Genomic DNA, 21,302 nt, shown 5'->3' with positions numbered 1-21,302 from the left:
TGTTAGAGAATCAAAACGTACGTTTGAAGTAGTATCCGGTTCCCAAGGTAGACCAGGTTTTGCCAAACCTATGAGCGGTGATTCTGTAACATTCCATGGGGCGGAAATCCTCTGCAGCAAAGAATAGAACCAAATCATCTCGGGTTCTCCCTTAAACCACACAGCCCTACTCTAGTTGACACCCAGTTTCAGAATAACCCCCCCAAAATGGGGGTCAAGCAGTGGAGATGATTAAGAGGCTGGTTGTGCCCAAAAGAAATGTAATGTACAAATAAGTGTATTTTAACAAAAAATATGTTAAAAGTATATAATAAACGTTTTAAAATGTTTTTAAGTAATAATAATGATTGTCTCTAGTGGATTCTGTGGGGACCTTGATGATGTGGTCAGTGGATCATTACGGGCTCTCTCCCCTGCTGCTCGAAAACCTCCAGAACGGACTGGCAGGCACCCCTCCCCCCTCATCTGGTATGCCCCCCCCCCCTTTACTACTTTACTACTATGATGTACCTTACAATGTTTGTATCAATCCGATCTTATCTGGGGCCTACCCCCCCCCCCCCCTAGTTTTATTATTTCTGCACCCCATGAAAAATCTGATAAATAAAAATTTATAAGAAAAAAATAGATTAGGAAGTCTCAGTGCTGCTGCCATTTTTGAATACATTTATGCTACAGAAAGTTCCAGGTACATTATTAATAGATATCAGAGTAATTTCACCGAACTCACCATAGATACAATGTAACTAAATGGTCCAGCAGCAGTGATACTTCACTGCTACAGAAACACTGTCTCAATGCAAATGACTTTGAAAAAACCCAGTCCTGATGGCCCCAAATGGTTTCTGTCACAGGCAGAGTCATAAGTGACATCACAGGAGGTGAGCACTAGACAGCAGAGAGACACCGAACATGGAACCACGCGCTCCGTTACTTGGCATCATTTAGCTGGATTATTATTTTGATCTTGATATATTAAACTCACAACGTTATTACCCGACATGGAAACATTCAGATTAACCATTTTGCGGTGAGCGGGACCAGCAAAGTAATGCTCTCTGGCAATAAATGGGTTAAAGTTTAAATGAATTGGAGTGTAGGCTGCCTTTACAGCAGCAGTCCAAGTGACATGATTTTTATTGTCTTTTTTATTGATAGGATTGAAGCAGGGGGTCTCCGGGGCTGAATTGCATTGATTTCAGCTCCTGGGACTCCCTGCTTCCCCCAATACTTACCTCTGTAGGGGGTGTCGGTATCACTCTGCAGTTTAAAGGTCCTGGTCACACTGGCCAATAGGAAGACATAAAGGATGATGGCACGGCTTCCTATTGGCCCATGTGACATGTAAGCCGCCATTTCGATATCCCCACCTAGCCCAGCTGCTACCGGCACCCCCTATGAAGGTAAGTATCGCTGGAAGCCGGGGGGTTTTGAGCTGAAATCAACGCGGTACAGCTCCGGAAACCCCCTGCTTCAATACAATATAAAAATAAAAAAATGCCCCCTAGTGGTATCTGACAGTAATGTAACGTCTCCAGCATGCTATGGCCCTATAATACCATACTGTAACAAGTTCTTACCTGTAGGTATATCTGCTTCTTGCCTGGAAAAGTTGTTGATTGTTGTTGACTGGGAGGAGTCTTCTTTTGCCGCGGTGGGTTTCCACTCGATGCAGTAATTGGCTCTCCTGCTTGTCTCCTCTGTCCACTGCACTCTCAATGTATTGGTTCCGGCACAACGGACGTTCACAAAAGGAAATCCTAAAGAGGCACCCGTCATCAGGACATTGCAGTATCCCCCAGCAGCAAAGATTATTATTGTGTTATCTGTGACGTACATAAATGTAGAATCACGATGAACCGGACATACCCAAGCAAAATGAAGCTACACTGGTCATGGAGAAGTCAGGTGATGCCTTTTATTAGTCTGACAAAAAAATAATGGATTACATTAGAGTGTACACAGTTTTTTAAACCTCGCGGGTCTGTTCTTTAGGTGTATGAAGCTTTCCAAACCTTAAAAATGCCCTCTTCACATGTACAGAGCTTTCCAAACCTTACAGATCTCCTCTTCACATGTACAGAGCTTTCCAAACCTTACAGATCTCCTCTTCACATGTACAGAGCTTTCCAAACCTTACAGATCTCCTCTTCACATGTACAGAGCTTTCCAAACCTTACAGATCTCCTCTTCACATGTACAGAGCTTTCCAAACCTTACAGATCTCCTCTTCACATGTACAGAGCTTTCCAAACCTCACAAGTCTCTTCTTTATGTGTACAAAGCTTTCCAAACCTCACAAGTTTCTGTGTGTACAAAGCTTTCTTAACCTCGCACAGGTCTCTTCACATGTGATGGTCTTTCCGAACCTCACAGGTCTCTTCTTCATATGCAGTGCACGCATTTAAAACAGGGGTTCTGAGTTTAGGAAAGCCATAAGGTGGGTTAGGTAGAGAAAAACTAAAACGGTAGAGAGCAGTCGCCAGCGCTGTCAGGACCATATAGGGTTTTCATTCAGGGGAAACCAAATCTGTCTCAATCTCAACGTATGCTTTTCATCCTCAGCATGCACAGGGTTTACTGGAAGAGTTAGGGAGACTCCCTTATTAAAATGAGATGAATCAAGTTCTGCGTCCAAAAAACTTCTCCAGGTCTAATGTGGAGTAATTATTGAAAATGTAAGAGCAATGCATTGCAGGCCCCTGGGGTCCTTTCCATTTGACACAGAGGGGAGCAAAACAAAGAGAGCCTTTTGGAACACACTATCCTTTTATTTATAACACACATTTACCAAACAGTGCTCCGCCTTATGTTACCTTGCGGCCCATTGCCTTGAGTGCCTCATAACAAATATGTCTCACAATGACTCAGAGCCCACGCACCTGTTCGATCCTGTTCAATGACACATGACCAAGGTCGACCCCTTCCAGCCAAGTTAGAAGCCACGATCGTTAGGTTGTAAGCTGCTCCGGATAGCTCAAAACTGGACGTATTGGCAATCGTGCTGTGATACAACCTTTCTCCCGCGCAAGGCAAGAACGTCAGGCTGAGTTCATACGTCACACTTCCTTGCTCTTCTCTGGCATCCTGTAAATGGAAAAGGCATTAGCCCCGTGGTCGAGACGAGCAGTTTGAATGATCCTCAAAGAGATAACTTCCTCTTATAAGATTAGAGATATCTGAAACTTTTGCACACATTTGTGTCTGGACATTTCCGAGTGGAAAAAAAGAGAGTCGGGAAACATGTCAACGAACCTGCCAGACGTAAATTTACAAGCGACTTGGATTCCATCTTGTGTGAAAACATGAGCGATATACCTGGTCAAAACGTGCAAGTTTTGCAAATATACACGCTAAATAAATTGGAGGTGCACGATTATTTGGGCCTTGCAAATTGAGAGCCTTCAATGTCTGAGTGTGTACTAGTGCATTAATGTGGGTGTATTTGTGTGTCTGTACTGTGTGTGTATCAATGAGTTTGTGCAGTGGCTAAAGACTAGAGATGGGCCACATTTTTCTCCAAAGTTGAAATCTGCTGCAAAAAATTGTGGTTTCTTGCAAGTTCGACATTTTGTGAATTTGTCCAAAAAACGTTTGGTTCGCCTAACTTACAAGCCAAGGGATCAAACACAAAATGTTGCCGTTTGTCGCAACGGAACTATACCTGCGCCAGGCAGCGCCTATATATTAATCTTAGTTGCGCCATTTTGGGGTATCTCTGCATGTGCCTGCGATGAGATGAGGGATTTATGGAGCAAGTGGGAGGAGTTAGGGGGCGGCGTTACATTTGCGTACTGGCGCAGGTCTATGTGTTAAGGAATGTGCGACTTGCGTCACTTTTCTTGATGGTTTTCTGCGTTGATTTCCGCAGTCAACTTAATATTGGCGAAAGTCTTCTCTCTTTTTTTTTTGCGCAGAATACGAACGCAGCATGCTCCAAATTCTACATCAGCAGAAATACACTGCATAAATATGTTGTGCGATTGATTTATTTTTACTAATTTTTGCGGGTTTTTGCGAATAAATAGAAAAGTTTGTGCGAAAATTTGCAGGCCGAACTTTGACGCATTTGCCAATCTCTATTAAAAACCATCGGGTGCTGGCATTGGAAGACAGAAACCTTTGTGAAACAGCAGGCATACTGTAAGCTTAAAGGATCTGAGTTACAGTAAGTAAGAAGCGGAAATTGACACACTATGATTGCTTATTTGCATGTCATTACCCAGAATCCCTGGCTGCAGTGGACACCTTGTAGGCTGTGTGATTATGGGGTGAAGAACGATAAATTGCTGCACACTATTATAATCAGAAAAAAGGGGCTACAACTACCGGTGCTCCTGGTTCAGGATTCTCTGTATCAATCCAGGGTATAACGACGGGAAGAAAATCAGGGCTCCACGGATTTGCTCAATAAACTAATTTATTGCCAATAAACTTAACGTTTCGGCCACACAGGCCTTTCTCAAAAGCAGAAATGGCATAAGTTTATTGGCAATAAATTAGTTTATTGACCAAATCTGTGGAGCCCTGATTTTCTTCCCTTGATTATGGGGTGAGGCAGGTTTTGAGGACACGTCTGAGACGTGTGAGGTGCTCATAAGTGTTCTTTATCATTACAGATTAAAACCCACAAAAACACACGTACCTTCCACTGTAAGCTGAGGTTCCTCATTTCACTGTGGTGGAGTTTCCCCACTGAGTAATCTATCTCTGGGCTGGCAACAATGTCTGAAATAAACAGGAAATTAGGATCTGTGTCCTCTTTGATATAAAACGCAAATACAATTACATATTCAAGACAGCAATGTTCTGATGGAAGTAATAATGTCTCAATGATTTCATTGAATGTAATAGCAGTGATATGTTCAAGGGACACATCTGGGTAATTGATTGTCTTTTATTTTTTTTTGCCAATATCTGACACCTATAACTATGTTCTAAATAATTTGTTGAAGTCAGTTTTGTAAAGACAGTGAGCTAAGACCTGGGAGGGGTTTGATTTTCTCTAACTAACCCCTTCAGTCTGATGTCCCTGTGTGTTTACCAAGGTTTGCACAGGCAAAGCCCCCTTTTCACCCTCCTCTTACCTTTACTGACTCTCCGATAAGGACAGGGTGGGGATAAGGGTAAAGAAAACACTTGATTCAACAAGACTCCCCCATTCAGCTAATGAGACTGTTACATTATTTACAGGATTGTTCTCTGGCTGGCTACGTTGAATTGAACCTTGAAATAGGTCACTGCCATTGGGTCATTTTGGTCCTAGGGAACTGCAACTTTAGCAGGCTTACAATTGCTTGAAAACAAGCGCAGTATCTGCTACTTCTTTGCAGGCACTTAAATCACTGGACTGAGAGGATAGTAACATTGTACCAACCAAGGGCCGCGGTTGCCAGGTGTCCAGTAATGACCCGGACTGTCCTGTATTTGGACACTCTGTCCAGTAAATAATGAGAGGGTAATACTGGACATGTGTGTGTATACCGGTATTACCTCTCTGGACATAGTGATCTGATCAGCTTGAGGCCGCGGGATTTCCCAGAGCAGGGCTGTTGCTAACGGGCTGGGCAGTTTGCTCCATCCTGATTGGCTGCATTAGCCAGAAGCAGCCAATCAGGAGAAATCGGGAGCCTGGGGGTGGGGCCAAGTTGGACGAAATAGTGTGGAGCAGGTGAGGCTGTTTCTGTGAGTGTGTATGCGTGTGCGCATGCGTATGCATGTTTCTGTGGTGTTGTAGTTGTTCTGAGGGATAGGGGGGGGGAAATGAGAGGGATGGGGGGGAGAAAATGAGAGGGATGGGGGGAGAAAATGAGAGGGATGGGGGGGAGAAAATGAGAGGGATGGGGGGGAGAAAATGAGAGGGATGGGGGGGAGAAAATGAGAGAGATTGGGGGAGAAAATGAGAGGGATGGGGGTGGGAGAAAATGAGAGGGATGGGGGGAGAAATGAGAGGGATGGGGGGAGAAAATGAGAGGGATGGGGGGGTGAAAATGAGAGGGATGGGGGGGAGAAAATGAGAGAGATGGTGGGGAGAAAATGAGAGAGATGGTGGGGAGAAAATGAGAGGGATGGGGGGAGAAAATGAGAGGGATGGGGGGAGAAAATGAGAGGGATGGGGGGAGAAAATGAGAGGGATGGGGGGGGGGGAGAAAATGAGAGGGATGGGGGGGAGAAAATGAGAGAGATGGGGGGGAGAAAATGAGAGGGATGGGGGAGAGAAAATGAGAGGGATGGGGGGGAGAAAATGAGAGGGATGGGGGGGAGAAAATGAGAGAGATGGGGGGGAGAAAATGAGAGAGATTAGGGGAGAATATGAGAGGGATGGGGGGAGAAAATGAGAGGGAGGGGGGGAGAAAATGAGTTGGATGGGGGGGAGAAAATGAGAGGGATGGGGGGGAGAAAATGAGAGGGATGGGGGGGAGAAAATGAGAGGGATGGGGGGGGAGAAAATGAGAGGGATGGGGGGGAGAAAATGAGAGAGATGGTGGGGAGAAAATGAGAGGGATGGGGGGAGAAAATGAGGGATGGGGGGAGAAAATGAGAGGGATGGGGGGAGAAAATGAGAGATGGGGGGAGAAAATGAGAGAGATGTGGGGAGAAAATGAGAGGGATAGGGGGGAGAAAATAAGAGGGAGGGGAAGGCGTGAGAGATGATGAGGATCGGGCGGTGAGAGATGGTGGGGATGGGGCGGTGAGAGATGGTGGGGATGGGGCGGTGAGAGATGGTGGGGATGGGGCGGTGAGAGATGATGAGGATGGGGCGGTGAGAGATGGTGGGGATGGGGCGGTGAGAGATGGTGGGGATGGGGCGGTGAGAGATGGTGGGGATGGGGCGGTGAGAGATGATGAGGATGGGGCGGTGAGAGATGGTGGGGATGGGGCGGTGAGAGATGGTGGGGATGGGGCGGTGAGAGATGATGAGGATGGGGCGGTGAGAGATGGTGGGGATGGGGCGGTGAGAGATGATGAGGATGGGGCGGTGAGAGATGGTGGGGATGGGGCGGTGAGAGATGGTGGGGATGGGGCGGTGAGAGATGGTGGGGATGGGGCGGTGAGAGATGGTGGGGATGGGGCGGTGAGAGATGATGAGGATGGGGCGGTGAGAGATGGTGGGGATGGGGCGGTGAGAGATGGTGGGGATGGGGCGGTGAGAGATGATGAGGATGGGGCGGTGAGAGATGATGAGGATGGGGCGGTGAGAGATGGTGGGGATGGGGCGGTGAGAGATGATGAGGATGGGGCGGTGAGAGATGGTGGGGATGGGGCGGTGAGAGATGATGAGGATGGGGCGGTGAGAGATGATGAGGATGGGGCGGTGAGAGATGATGAGGATGGGGCGGTGAGAGATGGTGGGGATGGGGCGGTGAGAGATGATGAGGATGGGGCGGTGAGAGATGGTGGGGATGGGGCGGTGAGAGATGGTGAGAGATGGTGGGGATGGGGCGGTGAGAGATGATGAGGATGGGGCGGTGAGAGATGGTGGGGATGGGGCGGTGAGAGATGGTGGGGATGGGGCAGTGAGAGATGGTGGGGATGGGGGCGGTGAGAGATGGTGGGGATGGGGCGGTGAGAGATGGTGGGGATGGGGCGGTGAGAGATGGTGGGGATGGGGCGGTGAGAGATGATGAGGATGGGGCGGTGAGAGATGGTGGGGATGGGGCGGTGAGAGATGGTGGGGATGGGGCAGTGAGAGATGGTGGGGATGGGGCGGTGAGAGATGGTGGGGATGGGGCGGTGAGAGATGGTGGGGATGGGGCAGTGAGAGATGGTGGGGATGGGGCAGTGAGAGATGGTGGGGATGGGGCAGTGAGAGATGGTGGGGATGGGGCAGTGAGAGATGGTGGGGATGGGGCAGTGAGAGATGGTGGGGATGGGGCAGTGAGAGATGGTGGGGATGGGGGCGGTGAGAGATGGTGGGGATGGGGCGGTGAGAGATGGTGGGGATGGGGCGGTGAGAGATGGTGGGGATGGGGCGGTGAGAGATGATGAGGATGGGGCGGTGAGAGATGGTGGGGATGGGGCGGTGAGAGATGGTGGGGATGGGGCAGTGAGAGATGGTGGGGATGGGGCGGTGAGAGATGGTGGGGATGGGGCGGTGAGAGATGGTGGGGATGGGGCAGTGAGAGATGGTGGGGATGGGGCAGTGAGAGATGGTGGGGATGGGGCAGTGAGAGATGGTGGGGATGGGGCAGTGAGAGGTGGTGGGGATGGGGCGGTGAGAGATGGTGGGGATGGGGCAGTGAGAGATGGTGGGGATGGGGCAGTGAGAGATGGTGGGGATGGGGCAGTGAGAGATGGTGGGGATGGGGCAGTGAGAGATGGTGGGGATGGGGCAGTGAGAGATGGTGGGGATGGGGCAGTGAGAGATGGTGGGGATGGGGCGGTGAGAGATGGTGGGGATGGGGCAGTGAGAGATGGTGGGGATGGGGCGGTGAGAGATGGTGGGGATGGGGCGGTGAGAGATGGTGGGGATGGGGCGGTGAGAGATGGTGGGGATGGGGCGGTGAGAGGTGGTGGGGATGGGGGCACTCTGTCCCCAGAATTCTTTTACGAAATAGAATCTGAAATGGTGCAAATTGGTGCAAAGTTGCAGTGAAATTTAAAAAACAAATGATGTAACGGTCAGTTTATAAATAACATGCCTGACCGCTGACTTTCCTCGAACGCGTCGCACCTTTCACCATTGTGTCCAGTATTTTTGGAGATGACACCTGGCAACCCTACAAGGGACTAACATCAAACAAAGCTCACCTGCGGGTGCAAACACAGTGTCACTCCACTCGCTCCATATACCATCTGCACACTTCTGCCGTATTTGAATATAGTACGCGTAGTCTCTCTCCAGAGTCAACGTACAGGTCTCTGAGGAGACATACAGCAGTGAGCCATCCAGCTGACAACCTACTAATTTAAAGCTGCAGCAATATCTTACATGTGTAAGCGCCGGCGACAAACGCGGCCTTACTCTCTAATTGTTACTACTGCAAATGAAAATGAGAAATGAAGCAATTCTTATACGCACATATCGCAGTATGTATAAATGTATAGCATATAACTGTCATGTGAACAGAAGATATGCTCTCGGAATACATTATATATGTGTATGTTTCTCATTAAAAAATAGTATCAAACAAATCCTGCTCTTTTCAAACACCTGCTCCTGCTGTCACCTAATGGTCCCTGTCCCAGGCAGAGACATAGATGACATCACAGGAGGTGACAGCAGAGAGACGCAGAACCCTGAACATGGCGGCACACAGAGGGAAACCCTGAAGTCCTTTACTTGGGATGATTAAGCTTGGTTATTTTATTGATATTTAGTCCTTTCTTGATGTATTAAACACACACCGTTATTACCCGACAAGAAAACATTCACATTAAAGTTTCCCTAAATTGTGGTGTAGTCGTCTTTAATTTCCTTATGTCAGCTAAAAAACATGGACCATCAAACTCATACGGATCGTGCTTGTAATGTTGTCTGTTTTGGGGATTTTTTTTGCATATCAGCCATGACCCTTAATTGATACTTGGGGATTACTTAGCCAAGTCCCCTGTCTGCAAAACACAGCATCAGATATATCAATGATGAAAACCCTCATTGCATTCAATGGAATTATTCAATGGAGTTCTGGATTTCATTGCACCAGTTTTATAGCAAAGATGTTTTGCTATAGGCCCTCATGTCTTGTGGCAAACGGAGTATGGGATACCACTTAATGGATGTTAGTCTCACTCATGGGAAGACAGTCCCACTCGCCCGCAGTGAATCTCACTCATTGGAAGACAGTTCCACTCATTTGCAGTGAGTCTCACTCTTTGGAAAACGCTCGCTCATCTGTTTTGCTCAGGACACGTGTTGACTGAAATCAGTGAAGTTTGGGGGATTGTGACCTTAACAAAAAGCAAATGAATGGAAAAGTCCTGGCTTTAATAAGTGAAACGCCACTGACGTCTAGAACTCTCTGATGGTAAAAATAAGTGAGACTGACCCCAAATCAGCGAGACTTACAATAAATCACCGAAACTTGACTGTGAAAAACGAAGCTCGCTTTGATATGTTGGATCCCCAGTTTTACCTATGCAGGTTGTATCGTCGTTCTGATCTAGAACACAACTTGAAGAGTCGTCCTTCTCATGCAGGCCACATGGTTTCTAGCAATGAAAGAAGATTCTGGTGAAATGTGTGGTGATGACGATCTCAAGGGCAGGATACACCCTTTTTAAAACTTAGCTTGGAAATTTGGACACTTCACAATCGACGATGAACAAAATCTACAATAAAATTATTAAGACCTGCTTTTTCCTGTCAGGAGTCGGCCATCTTGGATTTGTGAGATTCACTGCTCATCTCTCTAGGCTTCCGCTTTTCCTGAAACAGTGCAAACATATATTTTTCCTCACTGCAGCCATGATGAAGAAGGAGTGGCATGGACAGCAGTATCCAGGTACAGAAGAAGCAGGAGCCAAAGGGGTTAGTGACAGATCTCAATACCTGTGTCAGCATGAATGGGATCACAAATCCTTGACGGCCGCCTTCAGACTCAAAAGAATAATTTACAATCATCATAAAAAAATAAGTACCATGTCATTCTGTCTCACCTCATTCCAAAGTGAGCGACTCCCTGTTCTGCACTGAGCCTCTTTCAGGAATGGCTTGGTATCTGGGAGACATTCCAGCCTGTGCCACTTAATCCTCAGGCTCCTGACCTGTGTGATAAACTGGATATTGTTCAGTTCCGGGGGACCAAACTTCACTGAAACAAGAACAGTCAGGGTTAGTTAATCGTACAGGATCTGCAAATGTGCAGTGGTATGCAGGGGGCTCTGGGGGGTTATTCATTAAACTGCAATATAGCCAAACAAGGGCACTATTGCAAGGTCCAAGGTTCAACAAGACTGCACCACACGACTGGAACAACCTACCAGAGACCAGTCTAAGTTCTTTCAAGACTTCAGCTGTCTCACATTTTAATCTTGTCTGTAACTGTTAAATACACAGATAGCATATATTGTCCCTAACGGTCATAACTCTGTGCCCAGGACATACTTGAAAACGAGAGGTAACTTTCAATGTATTACTTCCTGGTAAAACATTTTATAAATAAAGAAAATATATATAAGTGGTAATGGAAATGCCCCTATTCATGCTGTATCTTTGGCTGATAGTGCTAACATTACAGCTCATAGATGTAAAAAAAACAAGCTTAACACCTTTCAGTTTCTCTTTCACCTTGTAACTATAAGTGACATGGAGGTCTGTAAAAAGGCTCTTATCTGCATCTTCACTCGTTTGTACTGAGCCCCAATCAGTGAATGGTAATCTCACTATCCTGGAATTAATTCCACTTGTTGGAAGGCAGTATAACTCATTTGGAGTCAGTATGACTCATTGGAAGGCAGTATTTATTTATAACAGCATTTATATAGTGCCCTTATCTAGGGTGCTGTACGGTACATTAGTTAGTAAAACTTGCTTGGTTGGTGGGCAGGGGTTGGTATAATGATTATAACTCATTTGGAGTCAGTACCACTTGTTGGAGGGCAGCATAACTCATTTGGAGTCCGCACCACTTGTTGGAGGGCAGTATAACTCATTTGGAGTCAGTACCACTCATTGGAGGGCAGTATAACTCATTTGGAGTCAGTACCACTCATTGGAGGGCAGTATAACTCATTTGGAGTCCGTACCACTTGTTGGAGGGCAGTATAACTCATTTGGAGTCAGTATCACTTGTTGGAGGGCAGTATAACTCATTTGGAGTCAGTACCACTCATTGGAGGGCAGTATAACTCATTTGGAGTCAGTACCACTCGTTGGAGGGCAGTATAACTCATTTGGAGTCAGTACCACTCGTTGGAGGGCAGCATTACTTGTTGGAAGGCAGTCTCACTTATTTAGAGGGAGTCTCTTTATGGAAGGCAGTGTTACATCTTTACAGTGAGTCTAACTCACTGAAAGGCAGACTAACTCATTTGCAGTAAGTCTCTCCTATTAAAAGGCAGCTTCACCCATTTAAAGTGAGTCTCACTGACTGGATGGCAGTCTCACTCATGTGCAGCGAGTTTTACTCATCTGAAGGCATCTCCACCCATTTGAAGGCAGTCGAACTCAATGGATGACAGACTCCCTCAATGGATGTCAGCCTCGCTCATTGGATGGCACTCACTCATTTGCAGTCAGTCTTACGCATTGGTATACTGTCTCTCTCATTCGCAGTGAGTCTCACTCATTAGAAAACTGTCTCACTCACCTGCTTTACTCAGCAGCACTGTGATGTTTTTGGACCTATAGACCTGGCCCATCTCAGATGCTTCCACCCAGAATGAGATGTTTTCCCACATATACACATCATCTTCTTCAATGGCAAAATGATTCTGTATCCCCGCATGAAAGGAACAGCACTGAGGCTCCAGTCTGTGGTTGCTAGAGGAGAGATGGAGTCAGAAGGGTTTCAATGGAGCTCAACAGGTCTTATTATTTGTCCTTAGGCCAGTGGAAGTCCATCATTACTCAGGGAGGCCAGAGGCACACATTATAATAAGTAACTCCTTCACTGCCAGAGGAGACAGCAGAACACTGCAGAGATATATATTGCTGGGTCCTCAGGCGGTACATGGGTTAATTGTGCAATGTTATAGCTGTTAAAAACCCACTCCTGATGCCCTTTAACCACTACACAAATTCACAAACATGCTGACACACATACAGACACACAGATGCACACACAGACACATTGATACTGTGCACAGACGGATACACTGATACACACACGGACACACTGATACACATGCAGACACACTGATGCACTGCTCTTAAAACTGCTCCCTATAACTCCTCCACCAACTGCTCCCTATAACTCCTCCCCCAACTACTCCCTATACCTCCTCCACCAACTGCTCCCTATAGCTACTCCACCAACTGCTCCCTATACCTCCTCCACCAACTGCTCCCTATAGCTCCTCCCCAACTGCTCCCTATAACTCCTCCACCAACTGCTCCCTATAACTCCTCCCCAACTGCTCTTAAAACTGCTCCCTATAACTCCTCCCCTAAATAACTGCTCCTTATAACTGATTCCCTAACTGCTCCTATCCCTGCTCCCTATAACTCCTCCCCTAACTGCTCCTAAAACTGATCCCTATAACTCCTCCCCTAATTGCTCCTATAACTCCTCCCTTAACTGCTCTTACACCCGGTTCTTATAATGATGCCAATTTCCTGAGCAACATAAAGGCAATATTTACTAAGCAGTCTTCATCCGTAAAATAGCTTACATCAGGGATACAGCTGCTCTCCCCCCCCCCCCCCTCACAATCCCCTTTACCTTTCTCCTGCGTTTTCTGACATCACGACGTCATGTGATGTCATGTTGCCATGGCAACACGTCATGTGACCCCCACAGTGTCATCTGATGCCTCGTTGTAATAGCGATGTGTCGCCAGAAGCCGCTGGAGACAAGGTAAGCGACTAAGGGCTCGCGCGCGCTCCCCGGCATTTCATTTAAATGCTTTGGGGAAGAGTGTGGGATCTCTGTAAGCGCCGTGCCCTCCCCCCACAGAAAATGTTGGGTCCCCCAGTTTGCGCGCCCCTCCCTTACAGGACTGGCATGCACCGTACAGCCTATTGACATGAATGGTTTGTAAGGTGTCTCCCAGCACTATAAAATGTCCTACAGCAGAACACTGCTTAGTAAATATAGCGTTTACCTTGCTTAGGAAATTCGCATGAAGTAGCTTTACTTTTGGAGAGGGGAAGGGGTCTCACTCTTAATGGTTTGACAGTAATCTTGAAACCACCGAGAAGAGCTACTTCCAGTAATCAAAAGTGCATTTCGCAATTATTTATGGCAACAGTCCTCAAACGGGTATATACTTGCTGGCCTGAGAATACAACATGCAGCTTGCATTACACAGAAACTGTATAACTCAGTTATTTTTTAAAACTGGGTCAAGAACAAGGTCCTGATGAAGTCCATTAACACTTGGTTTTGAAATATTGGGATTGCTGATAGAAAAGCCCAGGCTGTGTGAATATGCTGGAGAAGATTTGAGTCCCGTGTATTTGTATAGAGCTGATCTCTCTGTCCAGCAGCGGGAAGGAGCTTCACTGCTTATTATCTGGTTGGGTTCCCTTTCTGTTTGTTTGCTCATTGTGCAGGGGAGAGTCTATGGAGCGTTGAACAGGATCTGGATGGGACAGCTGGATCCTTCCTGTCTGTTCTCTTCTGGCCCTTCCTGAAATCCCTGCACTTAACCTCATACCCAGCAGCAGAAAATGCTGGGAATTGTAGTTCAGAGTTGTGTATGTGTGTGTGGGGGGTGGGGGGGGGGGAAGGGCGTGAATGTCATTGTGTGGGGTCTGGTATACGGAATGAAGCTTAGGCCTCGTCCCCGCTGGCTACTGCAGCGCCCGCTGTGGCGGACGCTGCAGGGACAAGAGCCGCCCCACAATGGGGCTGGGGCTGGGCCTGCAGCGAGGGGGGGGGGGGGGGCGCCGCACTGCGCCGACAGTTTCTCCTGCTCTCAAGAAAATTGAGAGCAGGACATGCGACGGAGCCCTAGGCCACGCCCCCAGCAATTTAGCCAATGAGGGCGAACCTGCGGGGTGACATCATGGCCGCGCACCGTCACGCCCCCCATCCCCGTCTTTCCCCCTGCAGCTCACTGCATACCGGGGGAATTCGGCTGCACATGCCGCCAGCCACGCAGGCGCGCGTGCAGCGCAGGCACTGGGGCATTAGCCTTAGACTGGTAGGACAGTTTCTTCATACACACTTTTTCTGTGTATACAGCAGTATGTCTATTTGTAGGGGGTGAGATACGTACTATGCAAAACTTCTTAAAGGTGCAACTTTTATTTTTTAAAGATTTTTTCCCCACATTGTGCAAGAAGATGTCTGTTTGCACCGGGGTTTTTAAAAAAAAATTTTTTTACTGTGTTTAATTCCTAAAAAGTGAGCCCAAAATCTAAATTAATATGGCTGCTGATACTTCGAAGATGTCTGAGATTAAGATAGGACACCGTTACTGATAAATCTCTTTGGAGGGCTAACTAATTGACCAAACCACTCAGCCTTAACATCAAAAGGTATCAGAATGGATTACATAGGTGCAAAAGGGAATAATTAATGGTGAGATATCAAAACAAAGATAGGGATCATGTGATCCCCTACAGACCCTAGTGTATGCACTCAAATGTATAAGGCTAAGGCCCCGCTGCACGCACCCGCACAGCCGCCTTGCTTGCCGGCGGCGCGTGCAATTCACTGCACTGCGATCTGCAGTAAAAAAATTCTGGCGCAGGGGGCGTGGCCAAAATGGGTGAGGGGGTGCGTCCATGACGTGAGGGGGCGGGACCATCACACAGACACACAGCGCAGCACTGCAGACAGCCCCACAGCCACTCACGGCCACTCACAGCCCCACAGCCACTCACAGCCCCACAGCCACTCACAGCCCCACAGCCACTCACAGCCTCATAGCCACTCACAGCCTCACAGCCACTCACAGCCCCACAGCCACTCACACACACAAATACACACGGGGGAAATCGGAACGGGGGGTGAATCGGAGCAAGGGGGGACATTGGAACGGGGGGGGGGATCGGAGAGGGGGTTCGGAGCAGGGGGGGAATCGGAAGGGTGGATCGGAGCAGAGGGGGGAATCGGAACGGGGGGATCGGAGCAGGGGGGTGAAATCGGATTGGCTGCTGGGATCCAATCCGTGATTGGTTCCCTTGCGTGTCACGTGACGCGGCACTCGCCGAAACCACAAGCTCCTTGTAGCTCCGGCTGGCTGACGTAGTCACAGCACGCAGTAAGCCACGCCGGAAGGAGCCAGCGGGGACATCCAGACCAGAGGTAAGGAGTTGGTGGCCGCGCCGCCGGCCGCAGCGGGACCAAAGCCTTAGTAGGAAAAATGGACTAAATAAGTCCTAGGATCCCGATCGGGGATATTGGGATCCCAGGACATATTTAGTCCAATTTTCCTACTTATACATTTGAGTGCATATACTAGGGTTTATAGGTGATCACATGATCACTATCTGTGTTTTAAATCTCTTTGGAGCCTGCATAGAAAACAGCTCGGTGCTGCCTGTTGGAGTGGAACAAGGGAGAACAAACAGCATGTGGATACTCGACTGCAGGCGTTTGGCTCTTTTAAATAAAAATACAAAACATAGTGAAGAAGATAAAGCTGATTAAGCTGAGGGCATCCCGTTGAGCTCACTTTTCAAGGTAGGGTGTTTTAGGGAAAACTGCCTCTGTATTGCTGCTGTTGACACGTACCAGTATTTCAGCACATAGGTGGCTCCCTGTGAATCTTTTCCAGCTTCCCAGCTGCAATAGCAAAAATTGTGTTCAAAAGTGTAATTGAGGTAGCAGCTGAGATCTGTTGGAATTTTCTCAGTTACACCTAAAAAAAAGAAAAAGATGTAAATGAATGTCAACGGCACACAAGTCTCATATAAATCATTTGTGCGCATAGACTCTAATGGGATCCTTCTAAGCATCCAATGGTAAAATAATTTAGATCTCTGAAACTAAAAACATTTCTCCTGCAGTGACGTAGAAGAGCACAAACACACCACTCTATGGGGCAGATACATGTATTAGTACAGTAAAAAGCAGAATGATTTCTCTTGCACTCACACACGAGGATGTGGCATTCAGGTCAGTGGAGCAGACGCTCTTTCAATTGGCAAAATCCGTGATCGTGCCGATGTCGATGTGCACTCCCATGCCCCCGAGGAAGCGGACAGTGGGTCTGCGAAATGCGTAGGGCGTGTCTAAAGGAGGGACCTGGTCGGAATCTTAGAGGTGCCGAAGGTATCTCCATGACGACATCACCGACCACCCAGAAATAATAGTGAAATAATAGTGCGTGACGGCTAGTAGCGGCATCGTTAGCATTCGAGGGAGAAGGTGGAAACAGAATCTCTGAGAAATGTGCCTATTGAAAGGGCATCTACGTCACTGACCTGAATGCCACGTCCTTGTGCTTCAGTACAAGCCCCTTACTTGTGAGTGAGATAAATTACTTTGATTTTAACTGTATTAATAAATGTATCTGCCCCATAGAGTGGTGTGTTTGTGCTCTTCCACCCCACTGCAGTTTTTGTATTTACCAAAGAGTTTTGATACAACTCTTAAAGAGGAAGCACCAACCACATATGGAGTTTGTTTTGTGGACAATATTACAGGAGTACAATTTGTGTTAGACTATTTGTAACCTGTCCCGCTCCTCCAATCAATTGCACAGAGTAGTTTCTCCTTTACTATCTCCTGTACCTGTAGTTGTGATCCAATTTTCCCTCGGTGTGACCTCATTGCTGGTGGCAGCACCTTCAGAACACAAATAGTTGCCTCATTAGATATCATAGGTGATCAAGTAAATTATGAAGTTAGTGCCAGAGGGACAGGCAGCTTATTGCAGAGCAATTTCATATAATAACCATGCAGAGCAATATAATGACACGGAATTACTTACATTTCTATGGGTCAAATCCCTGCTATATATGAGGCAGAAATTGAGCATATAGCGCTTTTCTCCCAATGGAACGCAAAGCGCTTTACAATTACATTCTGGTGCGCGGTAAGAAGCATTGTGCATAGGATTTTTACAGACACAGACAGGGCTACGAACAGATATCATGAGGCCCAGGACAAATTAAAGGAGCAGGGCGCCCCCACTCACTACCGGACACTGGGGGAGGGAAGGAGAGCAGCAGGGGAAAGGGGAGAACGAGATATGGGTGTGTGGGGGGTGGGGGAAGGTGAGAGTTAAAGGGAGGGAAATCGGGATGAGAGAGCGAAAGAAAGATAGGGAGAGAGAGGGAGCTTGCGGTAACCACGGGAATCGGAGGGTGAAGACATCTAAAAGGTAAGGAAAAAATTGAATGTATGTTATCTTTCATTTACAGGTGTTTTTTTATTGTATTTTTTTGGTGATTGCATTATTTTTCACACATTCATTACAAATGTATTTATGTATGACCCTTTAGTATGCTTGCTTGTATGTATTTTAAGTGTATATTGGTTCTTTGTTTTAAAATTTGGATGCTATTTATATTGCATATTGATGTAGTGTTCAGGAATTTTTGGTGGTGTTTTAAACTGTTTATTTCTGGCTTTTGATTGGTGTTTGCTTTTTAATGTGGGATTATTTTTTGACTTTTGATTTTGAATGATGGTGGTAATTTTGTTTGGTTTACTTCTTTATTTGTTTTTAGTTTGAGATTGTTTTGAATGCATTGGATCTTATTTGTGATTGATTTTTTTAGGTTGACCATTGACTGGCATAGTGTTAAATCATGCCCATATTATATGGGCATGATGTACCCACTGTGCCATTCAATTGTATGATTGGCATTAGTAATATGTTCATTTTGTAATGTAATGTTTTATTTGGGCCTGTTTTTTTATTCCTTCACCATTTCTTGCTATAGTGGTAAATCATGCCCATATTATGAGCATCATGTACCCACTGTACCAATGAATGGGTGAAGGGTGGGGGTAGTTGCCTGGAGAGGGTGGTTAGGCCTCCTGGGTGGGTAGCGGGAGAGGGTGGGTTAACCCCTTAAATACTGTAGCGGTTAATAAACGCTAATGTGATTAAGGGGTTAGAGGACATTAGATTGTATTTGTTATTGTACTGCATTGTTTGTAGCAAGGGAGGACATGGACGGTGATGAGGATGAGGACGGCTTTCATCGCGGCAGCCTGGCAGGGGTGAGTGCAAAATTTATTTTATTTCTGCAGCTTAATGTTTTATTTGTAATGGACAAATGCACTATTATCCATATCTGGATAATAGTAATTTTACCCATTATTGTACTGTATGTGTTAGGGGGCAGGGGGGGTGTATTTATTTTAAAGTATTGGCTGTTATGTTTTTTTGGCCACACGATTGGTACCGCAGGCCAGCGCGGACCCCCGGACTCCGGCGGGGATCACTCGAGGGCCTCGGGACTCCGGCGGGGATCACACGAGGGCCCCGGGACTCTGGTGGGGATCAGCCAAGGGCCCCGGACTTCCACGGGGATCACCCGAGGGCTCCGGACTCCCGCGGGGATCACCTGAGGGCCCCGGACTCCCGCGGGGATCACCCAGGGACATCCGCCGGCCTGTTGTATTAATTGTGTGGTGGAACAAATTTAAACAATGATTTTATTCGTGGCTCCATTTATTTTGTGCCAACCTTTAGCTGTTGCAAAAATCTGACGTGCTTTTTAAGTACGATTCACTTATCACTGCTTAGTGAATTGCGCTGACTGGCAAAAAACGGCACATTTGCCATTTATTGCCTGATCGGACGATATTTTTTTCCAGTTTTTTTTGGGCTGAAAAAATTCCTTTTTCGGCCGGTAAAGCACTGTTATCACTGTTTAGTGAATCGCGCAGCAGGCAGTATCGGTCTTAAAAGCCATTTATCGTACTTAAAAGCAGTTATCACAGCTTACTGAATCGCCCCCATTGTTTTTTGAGGGCTCTTTTTGGTCCTTTCTGTTCAAACAGTTATTATTAGCTATTTAGCATCATTTGCACTAGTTGTTTAGTTGTTTTTCACTTGGCATTGTCACATTATTTTACTCGATTAGTCTTATTTAGGGAACTCTCGCTTTACACATATTTTAATATTTATTTTCTTTGGCGCTAGCCATTTTCTTTCCCAATTTTTTAAAATATCTATTATATATATATACTTGCAAGAAAATGTTCAAGAATATTCAATTACACATCACAAAATAAACGAACGTTTGGTTCTTCTCAAGGATCTTCTCAAGGATCTGAAACATTGGTTTATTTTGCAATATGTCATTTAATATACTTTAACAACAAATTGCACATCTCATGTGCTTAGGATACTTTTATTTAACACATTTGTTAATTGACTTTAGTTCTGGTTTGGGACTGCACCTTTAAACCTGAAAGCTTCTCTCCCCCCCCCCCCCCCCGCATTCCCCCCTCTCCAAAAAAAGCGCAAGATCACAGAATATACAACATAAATTTGGGGGAGGGGGGATAGTTAGTGTCTTGTAACTGACTGAAGAAAGATTGCAGGGAACATTTTTGTTATAAAGCAGTTGTTAGAAAATGACTGTTCACCTGCATATTTCTCCAAAACAGAACTGCGAGGTTATAATAAATCTAGGGGGTTCTCTAAGTAGACGAGGGAGGGCTTCAGGACAGAGGTGAGATGTTTGGGACCACAGGTGGCAAACGCCAGTCTTCAAGGACCACCAACAGGTCAGGTTTTCAGGATATCCCTGCTTCAGTACAGGTGGCTCAATCAGTGGCTCAGTTATTCTGACTTAGCCACTGATTGAGCAACGTGTGCTCAAGCAGGGATATCCTGAAAACCTGACCTGTTGTTGGCCCTTGAGGACTGGAATAGGCTACCCCAGTTCTGGACAGTCATACAGCATGGTCTAACAGTCTTACCTCTCAGCAGGTTAGTACTGATCAGAAGCAGCAGTGCCGTTATCATCCTCATGCTGCACCAGACTGAAGTCCTGAAACACAAAGAAGACAGCCACAACCCCAGCTTCGCCAGGGATTACTACAGGGCACTGCAGGGGTGTGGTTACCAGTTCCTGATGGGCCCAGCACGGGATCCCTTTTCTCACCAACATGCCATTTCCAGGGACGGGAGAGGCACATTAGAGCCAGAACAGTACAGCATAGCTCCACTGTGACAATGTGTCAGGTGTCTTCTCATAAACGGTGCCTCCGAGAAGCGCAGCAGACAAAGTATGTGAACAACTGACACCGTCCCACATCTGCAGAATGCGAGTAGGTGTATTTAGGGCAGCTGTGCAGCAGTGTAACCGCAGCACAGCCACATCTAGAAGACACGCAGACTGGGGAAGTTCTGTCACTTGAGAGAGCGGCGTATGACAGAGTGGGACGTCTGGTACACCAGAGAAACAGGACGTAATGAGTAAAGGCAGACGCCATCAAATACCTTCTGAGTGTGACTATATTAGTGTATATCTGCATATCTCTGTAACGGTGTTTCAATGTTTATGTGACTAACTATGTACGTGTGAGGAAATGTCGGAGTGTGATTGGATTCGGGGGCACCACTAGTTTTATCTTTACAAACGTATAGTTCCTCTTCCTTGTTTAAGGCAGGCAACAACTCGAATCTGTTTTATTTCATGGCAGGGAATAACTTGGTGTGTTTAATATAATATGTCAATAAATGACGAAATACCACCCCCAGTATTGGACTTCAGGGTTTCCCTCTGTGTGCCGCCATGTTCAGGGTTCTGTGTCTCTCTGCTGTCACCTCCTGTG

The 21,302-nt window shown here is 46.7% G+C and overlaps 1 protein-coding gene across 1 annotated transcript in view; it reads right to left on the bottom strand.

The window, feature by feature from the left end:
- IL12RB1 (interleukin 12 receptor subunit beta 1) overlaps positions 1-20,809 on the bottom strand; it is a 36,833-nt gene extending 16,024 nt beyond the window's left edge. Inside the window, exons 1-11 of the mRNA XM_075611079.1 lie at positions 20,445-20,809; positions 17,292-17,345; positions 16,290-16,416; positions 12,252-12,424; positions 10,600-10,754; positions 10,077-10,152; positions 8,752-8,862; positions 4,646-4,728; positions 2,883-3,087; positions 1,581-1,760; positions 22-111 (exon numbers count right to left, since the gene is read on the bottom strand). Of these exons, the coding sequence (XP_075467194.1) occupies positions 22-111; positions 1,581-1,760; positions 2,883-3,087; positions 4,646-4,728; positions 8,752-8,862; positions 10,077-10,152; positions 10,600-10,754; positions 12,252-12,424; positions 16,290-16,416; positions 17,292-17,345; positions 20,445-20,496 (1,306 nt within the window). The 5' untranslated portion in view covers positions 20,497-20,809. The remainder of the gene's footprint in view (positions 1-21; positions 112-1,580; positions 1,761-2,882; positions 3,088-4,645; positions 4,729-8,751; positions 8,863-10,076; positions 10,153-10,599; positions 10,755-12,251; positions 12,425-16,289; positions 16,417-17,291; positions 17,346-20,444) is intronic.
- Positions 20,810-21,302: the final 493 nt, after the last annotated feature.

The sequence above is a fragment of the Ascaphus truei genome, chromosome 8, assembly GCF_040206685.1.
Source record: "Ascaphus truei isolate aAscTru1 chromosome 8, aAscTru1.hap1, whole genome shotgun sequence".
NCBI lineage: Eukaryota > Metazoa > Chordata > Amphibia > Anura > Ascaphidae > Ascaphus > Ascaphus truei.
This window is presented reverse-complemented; position numbering and strand designations above follow the sequence as displayed.